Source organism: Ictidomys tridecemlineatus, chromosome 11, assembly GCF_052094955.1.
Source record: "Ictidomys tridecemlineatus isolate mIctTri1 chromosome 11, mIctTri1.hap1, whole genome shotgun sequence".
NCBI lineage: Eukaryota > Metazoa > Chordata > Mammalia > Rodentia > Sciuridae > Ictidomys > Ictidomys tridecemlineatus.
Genome location: NC_135487.1, coordinates 131,007,243 through 131,024,795, shown reverse-complemented (window position 1 = coordinate 131,024,795; position 17,553 = coordinate 131,007,243). Strand labels below are relative to the sequence as shown.

General features: G+C 35.4%; 1 protein-coding gene across 11 annotated transcripts in view; it reads right to left on the bottom strand.

Annotated features, from left to right (window-relative positions):
- Nucleotides 1-17,553, bottom strand: part of Arnt (aryl hydrocarbon receptor nuclear translocator) — a 74,826-nt gene that overhangs the window by 14,641 nt on the left and 42,632 nt on the right. For 7 of the 11 annotated variants that reach the window (XM_078027625.1, XM_078027624.1, XM_078027626.1 and 4 more), the window contains 8 exons: nucleotides 16,835-16,879; nucleotides 14,376-14,589; nucleotides 9,941-10,154; nucleotides 8,639-8,741; nucleotides 6,992-7,057; nucleotides 6,507-6,592; nucleotides 4,550-4,626; nucleotides 3,102-3,236 (listed from right to left, as the gene is read on the bottom strand). In XM_078027625.1, coding sequence (XP_077883751.1) covers nucleotides 3,102-3,236; nucleotides 4,550-4,626; nucleotides 6,507-6,592; nucleotides 6,992-7,057; nucleotides 8,639-8,741; nucleotides 9,941-10,154; nucleotides 14,376-14,589; nucleotides 16,835-16,879 — 940 coding nt within the window. Of the gene's footprint in view, nucleotides 1-3,101; nucleotides 3,237-4,549; nucleotides 4,627-6,506; nucleotides 6,593-6,991; nucleotides 7,058-8,638; nucleotides 8,742-9,940; nucleotides 10,155-14,375; nucleotides 14,590-16,654; nucleotides 16,718-16,834; nucleotides 16,880-17,553 lie in introns of those variants that run through there. The other 4 variants (XM_078027623.1, XM_021730422.3, XM_021730419.3 and 1 more) reach the window with 2 other exon arrangements.

Genomic DNA, 17,553 nt, shown 5'->3' with positions numbered 1-17,553 from the left:
TAACTTTGACTCTTCTAAAACACACACACATAAATAAAATGAAATGAATAAAACATGTAAATTGGTTCCTACAGGAAGCATAATAAATAGGGAACAAAATGACAGAGGAACTAAGGAGGAAGTAGACTCTCCAAGGGAAAGCCCTCAGGTTAGAATGAAATACAAATAAGACGTACATTCACAGTGATCTGTGAATTGTAGTGAGGCATATCACCAATGGATTTAGAGATAAATATTTCTGTACAAATATGGAAATTACTGTTTAAACACAGCATATTATTAAAATTTTATTAAAACCTTTTATTTAAAAAAAATAAGTATGAAGGAAGGGGCTGGGGATGTGGCTCAAGCGGTAGCGCGCTCGCCTGGCATGCGTGCGGCCCGGGTTTGATCCTCAGCACCACATACCAACAAAGATGTTGTGTCCGCCGAGAACTAAAAAATAAATATTAAAAAAAAAAAAAAAATAAGTATGAAGGAAAAAATTTAAAAAGATTTTAATGGATCTGCTAAGCAGCTGGCTTCTAGCTCATTTCTCCTTTGTTACAGATTGACGTACAGTTCACATTTATAATTTACCCATTCTAAATGTATGATTTGATAATTCCTAATAAATTTATATAGCAGTACAATCATTACCAGAATCCAGTTTCAGAACATGTTCATTGCATCAAAAGTTCTCTTTATCCAACCATTAACCTGCTTTCCAACTCTTTAGTTTTGTCTTTTCTAGAAATTTCATATAAATAGAATTATATAATATGCAGTTTGGGGTTTGGCTATTTTCAATGAGCATATTTTTAAAGTTCATCAACACTATTGCATATATTAGTACTTTATTCCTTTTTATCGTTCAGTGGTATTCTAACACAGATATACTATAGTTTGTGTATTAACTCATAAAATACTAATGCACATTAAGATTGTTCCTATTTTGGGGCTATTATTAATACAGCTTTGAATATTTATGCACACATCTTTGTGTGAACATTTGTTTTCATTTCTCCTGGGTAGACATCCAAGAGTAGAACTGCCAAATTATAGGATATAATTGAGGTAAAATGATATAATTCTTTGCAGACACATTTCTAATCTCCTCATGAGTATTGTATAGATATGCAGTTTTTTAGGAAACTGCCAAAATGTTTTTGCAAAGTAGCTACACTATTTATATGTCTACCAGCAATGTATGGGAGTTTTAGCTTTTCTACATTCTCATCAACACTTTTTGATTATAGCCATTCTGGGGTATATGATAGTATCTCATTGTGATTTTAATTTGCACTTTACTAATGACTAATGATTTTTTTATTTGTTCTTTTTAGATATACATGACAGTAAAGTGTTTTTTGACATACCATAGATACATGGAGTATAACTTATTCTAAATGGAATCCCATTCTTGAGGTTGTACATGATGTGGAGTTCCAGTGGTCATATATTCATATACGAACATAGGAAAGTCATATTTGGTTCATTCTACTGTCTTTCCTATTTCCATCCCTTCTCCCTTCTCTTCATTCCCTTTTGTCTAATGACTAATGATTCTGAGCATATTTTCATGTGTCATACATATTTCTTCTTTACTGAAATATCAAATCTTGTGTCCCTTTTATTAACTGTTTATCCTAAAGAGTTATTTATATATTCTAAATACAAATTGTTTTCCAGACATATGATTTGCAAATATTTTCTCCCAGTCTGTGCCTGATCTTTTCACCTTCTTCATGACTTCCTTTTTTGGTACCAGGGATTGAACCCAGGGGCGCTTAATCACTGAGCCACATCTCCAGCCGTTTATTGTATTTTATTTAGAAATGGGGTCTTGCTGAGTTGCTAAGTGCCTTGTAAGATGCTGAAGCTGGCTTTGAAATCACAATCCTCCTGTCTCAGCCTCCAGAGTTGATGGGATTACAGGCATGTGCCACCATGCCCCACCATGACTTCCTATTAAGAGAGTGAATTTTAATTTTAATAGAATTCAATTTATCAGTATTGTTCTTTGTAAAATCATGCTTTTAGTAGTATATGAAAAAAATCTTTGCTTAACTCAGGGATACAAATATTTTCTCCTGGAAGTTTATTCATAATTTTAGCTCAGGTACATTTAGGTCTTTGATTTTTTTTTTTTTTTTTTGAGAGAGAGAGAGAGAGAGAGAGAGAGAGAGAGAGAATTTTAATATTTATTTTTTAGTTTTTGGCAGACACAACATGTTTGTTGGTATGTGGTGCTGAGGATTGAACCCGGGCTGCACGCATGCCAGGCGAGCATGCTACCGCTTGAGCTACATCCCCAGCCCTTGAGTTGATATTTGAGGGTAGTGTGAAGTAAGGTCTAAAGTGTTTTTGGTTTTTTTTGATATATCATACGGATATCCCATTATTCTATCACTTTTTGTCAGAGAGACCTCTTTCCCCCACTGAATTATCTTGGCACATTTGCTGTAAATGGTTAAATATAAAAGTAAACTCTATTCTGGCCTATGTATCTACTGATCTGTGTTTATCCTTACACTAACACTACACTGTCTTGATAACTTTAAGTTCTGAATCAGGTAGTGAAAACCTCCAACATTGTTCTTTGTTTTCAATATCTCTTCTTTATTATATTAACCATTTTACATAGTCACAGCCACAAAAACCTCCCTGATTTCAACAGCTTTGAAAATGTATATAAGTCAATTCAGGGATAGTTCACTGGTTTGTTGAATGAGTAAATTGTAATAACTGGTGCTAAATTTGTATATTTTATGGGTTATTATTCCTTTGGATAATTACATAAATTATTTAAAGATCAACATATAATATGGCTAATTAAAATGAGTACTTATGAATTATTATCTGTTTAATATCAGTAACAAAAGATAAATAATATTTGTACCTGCTGCTCCCTCCCAGTTTCACAAATCATATTTCTCTAGATGTAGACAGCTTTGTTAAGAAGCTGAAGATAAATTTAGCTACTGATAGAACAGGATCATCTCTTTTTCTGAACTAGAGTTGTTTTGGCTATCTCTAGAATAAGATAACTATATAACCTCAACAATGGCAAGGGAAACACAGGCCTAAGTATCAGTGATGTGACAGTTGCAACTCCTCACCTGTGGCTGGTAGCCAACAGTAGCCACACAACGGTGATCCACAAAAGTGAATATCCCCTCAATGTTGTGTCGGGAGATGAACTCTGTTGGTTGGCAAACGTTACTCATGTCTGTACAGTTGGGAGAACTAGTTACCTATGAGTGGAAAGATAAAATTGAGTAAAATGATAACATTCTTTGCAGACACATTTCTAATCTCCTCATGGGGACTGTATAGATATGAGACTCACACTTTTACAAACTTCCAAATTTTTACCTTGCATCCAGAAAGCAAAAAAATAGCAGAGGGGCCATAGAATCTAGCTCTATTCCAATACATATACTCTACCAAGTTAATAAAGTAAGGAAAAAATGAAAAACCCACTTCCTTTCAGCTGACTAGGCTGTGATCATTATTCAGATAGGAAAATTATGGTCTAACAAACATATTCTATACTTTTAAAAAGAATCAAAACAATTCTATTTCTCTATTGTTAGTCGTGTAATGATAAATTGAAAAGGATCCTTCCTTTTTTGTTCAGGGGCAAAGGAAATTAAGTGGAAATAGAAAATTCAGCGTCATAAAGCTTAAGTTAAAAAGATAAAGGGAGCAGGGTTGCTGGCAAGTGCCTGTAGTCTCTGTATTTAGCAGGCTTATGAAGGAATAACACTCAAGCCCAGGAATTCAAGATCAACCTAGACAACAGAGTAAGATCCCATCTCATCAACAACAAAAAAGAGATAGGGCTGGGTTGTGGCTCAGCGGTACAGTGCTCACCTAGCATATCAAAGGCACTGGGTTTGATCCTCAGTACCACATAAAAATACAACTAAGAGAAATATTAAAAATATAACTAAGAGAAATATTTAAGAGAGAGAGAGAGAGAGAGAAAGAAAGAGAGAGAGAGATAAGAGGGCTTGGGGGACTATGGCTCAGTGGTAGAGTGTACACCTAACATACATGACATCCTGAGTTCAAACCTCAGCACACACACTCCCACCAAACACACACAAAGTACAAAAAGACATAAGGGGAAAAGATTTCCCTCCATCATATTCCATTATATATGTGTGTATGTGTGTGTGTGTGTGTGTGTGTGTGTATGTATGTGTGTGTATTATATACACACACATTTATTGATTTATTGGTTTATTAATTTATTGATTTTAGTTGTTGGTATGACCTTCATTTTATTTGTTTATATGCAATGCTGAGATTCAAACTCAGTGTGTCACACATGCCAGGCAAGCGCTCCACCACTAAGCCCAACCATAACCTGCTCCATCATACTCTTGAACTTCTGCTAAATCCAAGAGAAATAATGTTCATTAGGAATGCCAAACTTCTTAAATTTTTTGGAATTATATGGAATTCTTAATTTGGCTCAATGGTAGAGTAAAATAAAATTAACAAGAATAAGTACTGAAGGAGATTTCTTCTCACTTGAAAAAAATATACTCATACTTGCCTGCAATCTGCCAATGGCCACTAGGCAAAACTTGCTTCCCTGGCCAGCTTCTGGGTCATCATCTGGGAGGGAAACACCTTTGGAAGGTGAAATAAAAAGGATTTAGAGATCTCAAACTCAAATGCCTTCAAAAATCAGGTGAGTAATAATTCACCTGATGAATGAATCTAGATATAAAGCAATAGTTGCACAATTACATAGAATTTACCATAAATGTCAATTGTTGTTTCAATGTTTATATATATGTAATTATTAATTAATATATTTTATCCATACTAATTATACTTAACTGGAAAGCAAGTCTCACCCAAAGTAGTCTTTAAAAAAAAATACATTCATTGGCAGAGAACAGATATCTTACCTTACCTGTGACTTTTAAAGTAAATAAACAATGAAAATTGACTGTAACAAACACCAATAATTATTTATGTCCCTTGGAAAAGAGGGAAGCCACTGTTTTACCTGGAAAGGGAAGAAGAGTACATTCCCCCCCATTCTTTCTAAGGTTATTTTCTATTTATCCAAGAAGTTAGCATTTCCTTAATAGCTACACAGAAGTATGAAATATCACCACATACCTTAAAAGTATGATTTATACAGTATATAGACTAAAAAATGCAAACATTATTACTTGTATCACTTAAAATTAATTTTTCTTAATTATATTAAGTAGCATTTATTGGGTGCCTGCCATATGTCAAACACTGGGTTGGATGCTTTCCTTATATTAAATTTAATCCTCACAATAAACCAATATAGGAGAGAAGACTGACATAAAATTCAAGCAATTTACCCTAAGTTGTACTGCTAATAAATAACAATGTTAGAAATCAAATCCAAGTTTTTCCAAATTGAAGTTTAATCTCTTCCCAAATATATCACCTTGCCTCTCTTTTTTCTCTGTCTACCCATCTGGCAGGGAAGGAATGAGGTTGATATGATTTGGAAACTTTCACAAGTCAATTTAAAAAGCTGATCCTTGTACTCCAACCTCCTTGGTCATATTTCATTTAACCTCAAATTCAAATAATCTAATCTACTCACAGTCTGATTTAAAGCCTTTGCAGGCTACATTCTCTTTATAAGTTATTATATTTTTCCTTCCTCAAGGTCTTGCACCTATTTTACAAAGCTTTCCCAATTAGTTACATGAAATGCCAATGTTTCTTTACAACAATTAGTTAGAACATAGGTATCCAGTATACATTATTATGAATTTGCACATTTAGAAACTACATTCTTGGAATCGGGTTGTGGCTCAGTGGTAGAGCACTTGCCTACTATGTATGGTGCACTGGGTTCAATCCTCAACACGACATATAAAATAAATTTAAAAAATAAAGGTATTGCATCCATCTACATAAATAAAGGTATTGTGTCCATCTACAACTAAAATAAAATAAAAACTACAGTCTCAAGCCAGAGGCACTGGTACATGCCTGTGATCCCAGTAATTGGGAGGCTGAGACAGGAAGATCACAAGTTCAGGCCAGCTTTAGCAATTTAGTGAGTCCCTCAGCAACTTCATGAGATACTGTCTAAAAAAAAAAAAAAACCTTAAAAAAAAAAAAAAAAGCAAAAACCACATTTTAAGTGGGTCATGGTGGTGCACACCTGTAGTCCTAGCTACTCAGGAGGTTGAGGCAAAAGGATCACTTAAGCCCAGGAGTTCAAGGCCAGCCTGGGCAACACAGTAAGACTTTGTCTCAAAAAAAATGAAACATATTCTGTAACATAGAAATAATGAGTCATTTTCAAATTTAAGTAATTCTTCTCCCCAAGTGGAATATCAACTCAGTGATGAATGAGAAGTAGTCTTCTCCATCTGTCCTATTATCTTTCTACTTATAGCAAAGTACACTGCATATACCAGATATATAGTAAATGTTGATGATTTCCTTGGACTCTCTGAGGAACCAAGCGCACCAAGGGAGAAATCACTATCCAATTTTCCTACCTGCTGGAGGCCAGGCCTTGATATAGCCAGTGCAGTGGACCACAACAAAATGAGGCTCCCCATCCTTCACAGAGCCAAGTCCATTCCTAAAAGAGTTAGAGGAGTCAGGAGAAAAACCTTACAAAGTAAATCTTAAAGGGAAATGCTGCCCTTAGTACCTTTAAATTTAGACTCTGGAGTGTTTGGAAAACAGGATAATAAGTGCTTGGACCTTTTCACCAAATAGTGACCACCATAATTTTAAGCCCTGCCAAAGCAGAACAATTAAAAGGTACTGCAGCAAGAGGAAAATAGGTAAAGAAGTAGGCAGCTTCCAGTTTTAGGATGAGCAAGTGAACCTTTAAAGTTCAGCAAACTACTACCAGCAAAAAAAGTGGGAAATGAGGAAGAAGAGTAAGGGCTGCTAAAGAAAGGACTACAGTTAAGTTGGGTGAAAAAGTAAAGCTCTTTGTCATCCCTTTGGTTTTTACTACTTAGGACCTCACCTGCATCTGTTCCTCACAAAGCTCAATCTATTCATGGAGACTGAGTCCACAGTGCTATTGCCACACCTGTTTCAATGAACAGAGAGATTAAAAGCAGCCAGGCTGCATGATCAATGAACTTTCCGTAGTAACAGCAGGATAACAGGCTCTGGATACAACCAAACACAGAAAACAAGTTAACAGTGCTCTTAACAATAAGGATGGATAAAGATAAATCAGGTCTGGTATTTCTAAAGCTTACAACTAATAATTTAAATAAAAAAAAATGTGTCATATGTTCTTCAAATGTGAAGATTCTCTATATCAGAAACTGGTGGAGCTTTCCTATAAAGAACCAGATAATAGCAGGGGACAGTGGCTGATGCTTGTAATCCTAGTAACTCAGGAAGCTGAGGCAGGAGGATGGCAAATTCAAAGCCAGCCTTAGCAACTCAATGAGGCTCTTAGCAACTCAGCAAGACCCTATCTCAGAATAAAAAAGGGCTTGGGCTGGGGTTGTAGCTCACTGGAAATGTAGATAGTGTATGTGAGGCACTGGGTTTGATCCTCAGCACCACATAAAAATAAATAAATAAAATGGAGGTATTGTGTCCATGTACAAGTAAAAACAAAACAAAACAAAAAAAAGGCGGGGTGGGAAGATGAGAGATGTGGCTCAGTGGGTAAGAACCCCTGGGGTTCAATAGGTGGTACCAAAAAAAAAAAAAGGAACCCAGATAGTAAATATTTCCAGCTTTGAGGGATATACATCTATTACAACCAATTACCTATGACATTACAGCATGAAAGACACCATATGTAATATGTAAACAAATGGGCATAGCTATGTACTCATAAATCTTTATTTACAAAAAAAGGGCTGTGGTTTGCTGACTCCTACTCTTCATTAATCACAACCTAATCTATCTATTACAATTCATTACTCTTTATCTTATTCCTGCCTATGTCTTTGCATTAGCCATGTCCATTATGCTGGGACACTACCTCCAATCCTACTTTCCCACTCGTTTCTTTAAAATAAAAACAAAATTTACATAGTTTAATATGTTCCATGCTCTATTCTAAATATCTTTATATATATTAATTCATACAATCTTCGTAACAACTTCATGAGGTCAGATTGATATTACCTCCAATAAATGATAAAATCAAAGCACAAAAAAGTCAGGTGATTTCTCTGAGGTTTCAAAAGTAGGATCAAAGCCAGAATTCAAATTCACAGAATACTTTGGATTAGAACAAAATCCAGCAGTTCGAATCTAGAGGCTACTCTAAACCACTATTCATATAATATTCAATTTTGTACTTTTCCCAGGAAATCTTGCTTTGAATCCATTTTTTAATCAGCAAAATGATAACCATGAATCTTAACCTATAGGGTGGCTGAAGGGATGCTATAACAGACATAAAGTAATGATCACATTGTTTGGCATAGAAGGGATTCAGATAATTCAGATAATGTTAGTTCCCTTACCAAATACTTTATTCTATGCTATAATTCACCTAGGTCTTGTACAGTTAAAATTAATACAACTGAAGCTTGGATTTAAAATGTTAATTTCTCTGACAGAAAAAAATAAAAATAAAAAAATAAAAGCCTGAGCTCTTGAGGCTATGCCAAATTGAAATCCTCATCCTAACACTTACCTCATTCGGCAAATGAATGATCTCCTTGAACCCATACACATTCTCATAGAAGACTGCTGACCTTCCTTTTTCACTGTTCCAGTCTTTAGATCCAGAATACGCCCTGAAGAAAGATGTGAAGAACAATCTGGAGTGCAATCTTGTGAGTGGGAAAGGGCAGAATACTAAAAGCAAGTATAAATCCTATTCACCCTCCAACCTCCTTGCTTATAACAGAATAGACCAAGCAGAATTCAAATTTTTTCAAGTCTAAATTATTTCAATTCTCATTTAAGTTCAAAGGCAGCACTGAAAATAACTGTGCAAGGGAAGGTAGAAGTGGAAAGTAGTAGTAGAAAGCAAGAGGCAAAGCTATACTGTCATTCCTGATTAGATAAACACAAAAACTAAACGTAATTGGTTTAAAAATACAATTTTTTTTTAGTTGTTGATGGATACAATACCATTATTTTATTTATTCATTTTTATGTGGTGTTGAGAATCGAACCTAAGCAAGTGCTCTATCATTGAGCCACATCCCAGTCCAAAAAACATGTATTTAATATGCTTCATAAACATACATCTGTCTCAATGTTTGGGGAAAAGGAAGAACTAAAAAGAAAAAAGAAATCTAGAAATACTTAAAAGAGAAAAAAAACAAAAAACTAAAGACCAGCATTAATAAGATGTTTGGGGACTGTTCTGTATTTTAACCAGCAGTTTTTAATCTGCTTCTACTTTAAAATTTTTTCCTACAGTTGCTTGGGAACAAATATGACTTTTTTCCTTCTAACCAAACTTGGACAAAAGGACTGAATAGCATTAAAATGGGGGAATAGATGTAGGGGAAGGGAACAGTACAGATACAAACAAGGACTACAAAATACTACTTTATTCATTGACCAATAACAACTCCCATATAAAATAAAAATCTGTTATCACAGAGTCTACCATAAAGCCAAGAACAAGTGGATAGAAAAAAATACCATGAAATTATTCACACAAATGATATAGAAGCATAGATGACTCTTTTAATATGGAAGAAGATATTTTAAGCATCGAGTTTACTGTTTCATTTACGATAATATTAAGGTAAAAATGAACTTTTATATGAGCATAATCACTAAAGAAACATTTTCTAAGGATGAATCACAAAGTAGATAATCTTCATGTGGATAAAAAGAACTGACTATATTCATTAGAGAAGAAAATACTAGAAGCTTTGCCAGATCCAACAAATAAATTTAAGAGCTTTAAATACCTGTGATGCCTCAGAAAAATAAGAAAAAATTCTCATTCATTTCACATCCCTGTAACTCTCACCTGTCAGGGCATTTTCCGATGTGGAAAGCTGCTCCCGAAGTTTATCCACATCATCTGGGTGCACCTGATCATAAAGTGTGCTGCCAAACCATTCAGACTGTGGCTGGTTCAAAACAGGAGTCACTGAATCAGAGACATATACCACCCGGCCTGTCTCACATGAGACAATAAACAGAAAGCCATCTGCTGCCTCCAAGATCAAATGTTTCAGTTCCTAACCAAGGGAAAAAAAAAACAATATTTTAATATTTAAAATAAAGTTAATATTGAACTCTGAAAAACAAATATTTCTATAGAGGGGGAAAAATAAGATCCTTCATGCCGTATGTATACTTCTATAAGCAATTGCTGACTCATACCTGATTCACAGCCACAGGTTTCCACCCTAAATGAAATTACCTTCATTGACAACAAAGTTTTTTTCAATAGCTACTTCTTCAATTGTTGCTACTACTTCTCTATGTTGCTATCCACACCTCTTTCTTCCTCTTTATCTCAGGACTCAAGAGGGGAACAAAAAGGGTTACCACCAACAATAACCTACTTTTTTAAAATACCCTTTATTTATTTATTTTTATGCGGTGCTAAGGATCGAACTAGGCGAGCACACTATCACTGAGCCACAACCCCAGCCCAACTGACTTTTTTTTTTTTTAATATTTATTTTTCAGTTTTCGGTGGACCCAACATCTTTATTTGATTTTTATATGGTGTTGAGGATCGAACGCAGCGCCCCGCGCATGCCAGGCGAGCGCATTACCACTTGAGCCACATCCCCAGCTCCCAACTGACTTTTTTAAAAAATATGTTTTTGTTATAGATGGACACAATATCTTTATTTATTTATTTTTATGTGGTACTGAGTATGGAACCCATGTGCTTGTCGAGTGTTCTACCACTGAGCTATAACCCCAGCCCCAATAATGACTTCCAATGACTTCTTGATCTCATTTCTCTGGTCTCTTTTTAGGATCTTCTCAGCAAATATATACACTTTCTCTTTCCCTTCAGGCCTATTAACACGATGTTTCCTCAATTCTATATGAATCTTCCCTCAAGTTGGTCAGAATGTTCATTGCCAACCTTATATGTTCTAAAAATAATGTTACAGTCAATGACTCTATTCTCTTTCAATTATTTCTCAATTCCACTGCAATGATCACTCTAAACTAATATATTATAATTTTTTTTAGTTGTCTATGGACGTTTATTTTATTTACATGTGGTGCTGAGGATTGAACCGAGTGCCTCACACATGCTAGGCAAGTGCTCTATCACTGAGCCACAACCCCAGCCCTATTAATTTTTTGAAGGAGTTTACTAATGACCTCCTAATGGCCAATTCAAGTCCTTTTTCCTGGGTTTTTATTATTTTTTTAGTTCAATCTCTCAAAGAAATCTGATGATGTCCATTCTAGACTATAAATTTTATTTTTCCCTGGATGCTTCTGATTCTACACTCCAATTTTTGTTTCTTCAGACCCTCTGTCCTTTGTTCAAGTCTTTTTCTTTTTTTTTTTTCTTTTTTTGGTACCAGGGATTGAACCCAGGGACGCTTAACTAGTGAGTCACATCCCCAGCCCTTTGGATGTTTTATTTTGAGACAGAGTCTCCCCTAAGTTGCTGAGGCTGGCTTTAAATATACAATACTGGGTTGGGGCTATGGCTCAGAGGTAGAGCACTTACCTACCATGCATGAGGCACTGGGTTCGATCCCCAGCACCACATAAAACAAAATAAAGATATTATATCCACCTATAACTAAAAAATAAATCTTTTTAAATAAATAAATAAACAAATAAATATACAATCCTCCTGCCTCAGCATCCCTAGCCTCTGAGATTACAGGCATGTACCTACCACCATGCTTGGCTCAAATCTTAAATGTATACAATCCCAAGATTTTATTCTCTATTCATACCACTGTTTCTTCTTAGGGAATCATATCCACTCCTCCCTGCCTCCTCTACACCCCCAGAAAACCTTTTTTTTTCTTTACTTCAGCTTTCAGTAAACCTAATTTCCAAGTGTCTGTTATATATTTCCAAGTAGGCACTGTAACAGCAATTCAATGTCAACATCTCAAAACCACAATCATATCTATGTCCAAAATGTAATCATCTGTGTTCTTCCAGCATTCCCTTTCTTAACAGCATCCTCCTAGGCTAGAAATCTAACCATTCTCCCTCCCATTCCAGTTTTCTCAATTCTACTTTCCAATACTATGTCACTGTCCTAATCATTTTATGCTAAGACAAATGACATGATTTCAAAAATTTTACTCCCTCCAATCCATCTTTAAAATGCTATAGGTATATTAACACATTTTTTAATGGCTCCTCACTGCCTAACAATTGACATCTAAATTCTTTAAAACCTAAATATTCCATCATCAGGTCCAATCCTACCAAAATCTAAACTACTTGATTTTCCTTTAATAACTCACTTTCACACCTCTAAATTTTTGTTCAAGTTATTCCCAAAATCTATAATACTTTTCCCCATGTTCTCATTTTCTTTATCTCATTTCTACAATCCTCATTATTATACCTTTATTATAGAACAGACTTTGTGTTTATGTATTTATTTACAAGTCTATATCCAACAGTGACTATATCTTTTATCATTCTTTGTATTTCTCACAGTACAAAGCACTTGGCTTGCCCACAAAAGGTGTGCTGAACTGATATTTGCAAACTACTAGTATTTGTGTACTGACAGAGCAAATTACCTGTTTTAATGAACAGTATAAAAATTAGCTATATGTGCTTTCCAACTGGCCACCCTGTTTGCAGGATTCTTAATTCCTTTCTCCCAAACATTCCTTCACTTTTTCTAATTCTTCGGTTTTTAACATTGGCATTACAGGTGAATTTGTTCTTATTTCTACTTCCTGTATTTTCCAAAATGATCATTGGTTATTTTTTTTAATATTTATTTTTTAGTTGTAGTTGGACACAATACCTTTATTTTATTTATTTGTATGTGGTGCTGAGGATCGAACCCACATGTGCTAGGCGAGAGCGCTCTACCGCTGAGCCACAATCCCAGCCTTCATCGGTTATTTTTAATAATCAAAATAGAACATATTGGGGCTGGGGTTGTGGCTCAGCGGTACAGGCACTGGGTTCGATCCTCAGCACCACATAAAAATAAAGTAAATGTTATTGTGTCCACCTATAACTAAAACAAATGTTAAAAAAAAAAAAAAAAAGATCATATCTCCCTTAACCACCCTCATTCAAATCTGGCCATTCTTATCACTTTAGCCATCCCTCCATTATATATTTATCTAGTCACACACACAAATTATTTTTTTAAATGTTTATTTGCAGATGGACAAAATACCTTTATTTATTTTATTTATTTATATGGTGCTAAGGATCTAACCTAGTGCCTCATGTATGTGAGGCAAGCACTCTTCCACTGAGCCACAACCCCAGCCCACACAAAAATTATTACCAAAGAAAAAAAGACCATTTTTTTCTCTGTATGCATCTTCCTATCATGTTCCACTTGTGTGTGCTTATTGCCTCTCACATATTTATATTCAGACTGAGTTCTTTAAAGGCAGGAAGGATTTCTGCCTTATTTTTCTCATACTGCATCAAATGTGAGAACACATCCCTGAGTAGCAATGACTGCCTAGCCAGAAACAGTGGCCCATGCCTATAATCCCAGTGGCTGGGGAAGCTGAGACAGGAGGATTGTAAATTCAAAGCCAGCTCAGCAAATTAGTAAGGCCCTAAGCATCTTAGCAAGACCTTATTTCAAAATAAAAAATAAAAAAGGGCTGGGGATGTTACTCAGTGGTTAAGCAACTTTGGGTTCAATCCCTGGTACCAAATCAAAAACAAACAAAAAAATCAATTATCTGACTCTTCCTATTACTTCTTTCATCCTCAATAACCCTAAAAACAATTGGTTCCATGGACATGGTAATCTCTTCTTTTTGGGATTGTACTGTTCTTCAAAATTATAGGTTGTATTTATGAGTTGAATTCTAAAATGCCTAGAAAGCTGGATATGGTGGCTCATACCTGTAATCCTAGTGGTTTGGGAGGCTGAGGCAAGAGTATCACAAGTTCAAAGCCAGCCTCAGCAACTTAGCAAGGCCCTAAGCAACTCAGCGAGACCCTGTCTCTAAATAAAATATTAAATAGGGCTGGGGATGTGATCTATGGTTAAGCACCTCTGGGCTCAATCCCCAGTACATAAAATGAAATAAAATACCTACAAACTTGCTAAATAATTTTCACAACTCTTCACTGCTTTTTATCACCCCAATGCTTACTAACGCTATAGCCAAGTACTGAAACTCTTTTTCCCATGGTCTGAATTTTTCCATGATTGAATTTTTCCTTGTCCAAATGAATCAAAACTTTCAACAGATTCAAACAGATTCCAGACTCTCACAGTTCTAAATCCCAGAGACCTGATCAGTGAGGAAAGACGGCTTATAGGAACCATCAGTGGATGTGTTGCCAGTTCCTCTCAAGGACTTCATGTGAGAAACTGCCATGCGTAAGATGGTTAGCTTGTCTGGTTTTCGAGCCAGGGCACTACAGGTGGGTACCATGTCTGACAGTTCAGTGATGTAAGCTGTCATCTTGTTCCGTCGTCGCCGTTCAATTTCACTATGATTTTCCCTGTATGAAGAAAGAAAGGAGAAGCCCCATCCAGGTGATCACATCTAGTCATTTGGTAGCAGGGAAAGTAATGTGGATACCAAGTGAGCTGCTGAAGAATGGCATATTTTAGTTTAATGATGCTTAAGTCTCAGAAATTAAAATAAGGTTTGCCAACCTCATGCAGAGCAAGCATGGAAGAGAATTTACAGAGAATAAGCAGATATCAAACTCCTCCCTCCATCTCCTGGGAACATTACATCCTATGTAAACTACCACTCCTTAGAACAAAAGAAATGATAGTATTTATAAATGTTAGTTTCACTCACTTAAGTTCCCAAATGACAAATAATCTCAGCTTGGCTGATTAAATATTTCCTAATTTAATTTTTTAAAGGATAGAAAATAAAATGATCAATTTTTGCTAACTCAAGTATATTGCTCAATAGCTGATATAAAAAATAATAGCATAGATGTCAAGGGTCTATAAAATGTTACTTTGCTGTACACTTCTCTCTTAAAACATGAGAAGGCAAAATTGAAAGATCTAAAGTTTTATTTGTCCCATTATGCACAAAAGTCCTATCTTCTGAGTGTGGTGCCAGTGTACTGAACTTAAGACACTGGCAGATACCAAGTGGATCCCCATCTGGGACTAAGTGAGTTGAAAAGGGGGTGCTTAAAAGCCTGGAGACAATTTGGATCGCACCATGATAAGTACACCACATCTCTAAAAAATGATTCAGCTCAAAATTGAGACAGAATGATATCACTGTCAAGAGGAATAACTCAGTAGTTTTCAAGTAGGAATTCTGAAAAGTCCAGGAGGTTTTTCAGCATCCTCAATGGAGATAACTCAAGGAGAGACCAAATTACATACTACTTATCTGCTTCTACTTGAGCAGCTTTGTTTAATCACCTTTAAATTCTTCTATTACCACTTCAGGATTCTACTTGAACAGCAGTTCTTTGTCAAAAAAAAAAAAAGCCTATTAATCCAAAAAAATTTCTTTTTTATGAGACCAGTAAACTGAAGTCAAGTGACTTTTCCCAGAGCAGCCCTCAGTCCCAACAAAGTGCTTTCCTCACCACATCATGCTGAATCAGTTTTCTAGAGATTGAAAGTGTTAGTAGGAAGCATGGGTTGAAATGGTAGCAAAATGAGCTTGTGGCACAGCTCTTATAGGTAAATGAGAGAAGGGGAAAAATTGTAAAAATAAGTGTTTGTATCAATGATGTATTTCCTACTAAGGCATCCCAAGTGAGACCAGAACAGAAACGTTTGAGCACATATCTTCTGCAGTATTTCTATGTTATAGATAATAGTCTCAAGAGAGAACTCTAGAATTTTCTTTCCAAATGGCAAAAAGGTTTCACCACATAGGTTTGTTTATTTATTTGTTTATTTGGGGGGAGGTACCAGGGATTGGACCCAAGGTCACACAATAGCAAAGCCAATATATACTGTAAATTAACATGATCTGAACAGACAAAGCCACATCCTCAGTGCAAATTTTTAAATTTTTTTTCTTTTGAGAAAGGGTCTTGCTAAGTTGCTGAGACTGGCTTTGAAACTTGAGATCCTCATGCCTTAGTCTCCTAAGCTGCTGGGATCACAGGCGTGTGGCACTGCACCCAGCTAGGTCCACTTTTAGTTACTTTGCCTGAGATACCTAAAATTTGATTCTAAGTCTTCCCTGTATCCAAAAGATTTCTGACAGTAAATCTAGAAACTTGATTATCTAAATAGGCATAAGGAAATCTCAGTAAGAATTTGATCACCAAAGCAACACCAGTAAGTGACATAGTAATCTAGGCTGTGAATCTACATAGGAAAATACAAGTGAGTTTTCTAGAGAGACAAGAGTAAATGCTGAGGCATATACTGGTAAGAAACTACAAATACAGGTATGTTTATGGTTTTCTGATTTTAAAAAAAGTATTCCCTGCTAAAGAACCAACTAGCACAACTGAATTATTTCTAAATCCTTTTGATTCTGTGAAATTTTGTGCTGAGATAAAGAAGAAAAGAGAAAACTTAAAACTCATAGCAATTAAATTCCTAGGTAAAATTCCCTCAACTCACCCACTTTCTGATGGGGGAAGCCAAAGTTCCTGTTACACTCAAACTTCTAAAAAATCTTGTCCTCTTTTGCCACAGATAAGGAAAAAATACAAAGAGAAAGGGGAAGAAAAGATAGAGTAAGAAAAAGGATAGGAAAGCAGCATCATCCGCTTCATCATGCTAAAGACACCATTCTCCTACCTGGCAAGTCTCTCTTTATCCGCAGAGCTCTGCTCATCATCCGACCTAAAAACAGAATTAATGAACTAAGCTAAAATTAAAACAAAAAGGATGGATGGAAAAAAGGAAGGAATGAAGGAAAGAAAAAAGAAGGAAGGAGGAATGGAAAAGGGAAAGAAAGGAGAAAAGAAAAAAGAAACAAAACACATGTAGAGAAGTGGAGGAAATGGAAATATGCACCAGAACCTTGCCTACAAAACCATCTGTTAGGTAAGAGAAAAAGTAACTTACAAGATAAATGTCAAAATAAAAGCAAAGCCAATATATACTGTAAATTAACATGATCTGAACACAGAAAGCATTTTGTTAATCAATCTCTTTAGAGACCAAAGATATACAGAGCTTAAACAAAAAACAACAAAGGAAATTCAGGAATATGCTTCTCAAATATTGCTCCCAATCTGGAAAGAAAATTATACCCATAGGAGCTATTCTATAATAAAAAAAAAATTAAAGACAGAGTAAATTGAAGAAAGGTTGTCAAAACAAGTTATCTCAAATAGTCAACCCCTACACACACACACATACACTCAGACAGAATAACCAACCATATTTGAGTGGAGAAATTATGTAACCAAGACCTAAGTTTCTGGCATATCCTTTATCACTGATGTGTTCCTAAAGTAATTCTTACTTATAATTCAGTCACTTTACCATTTTCTGCGGAACAGCCATAACAT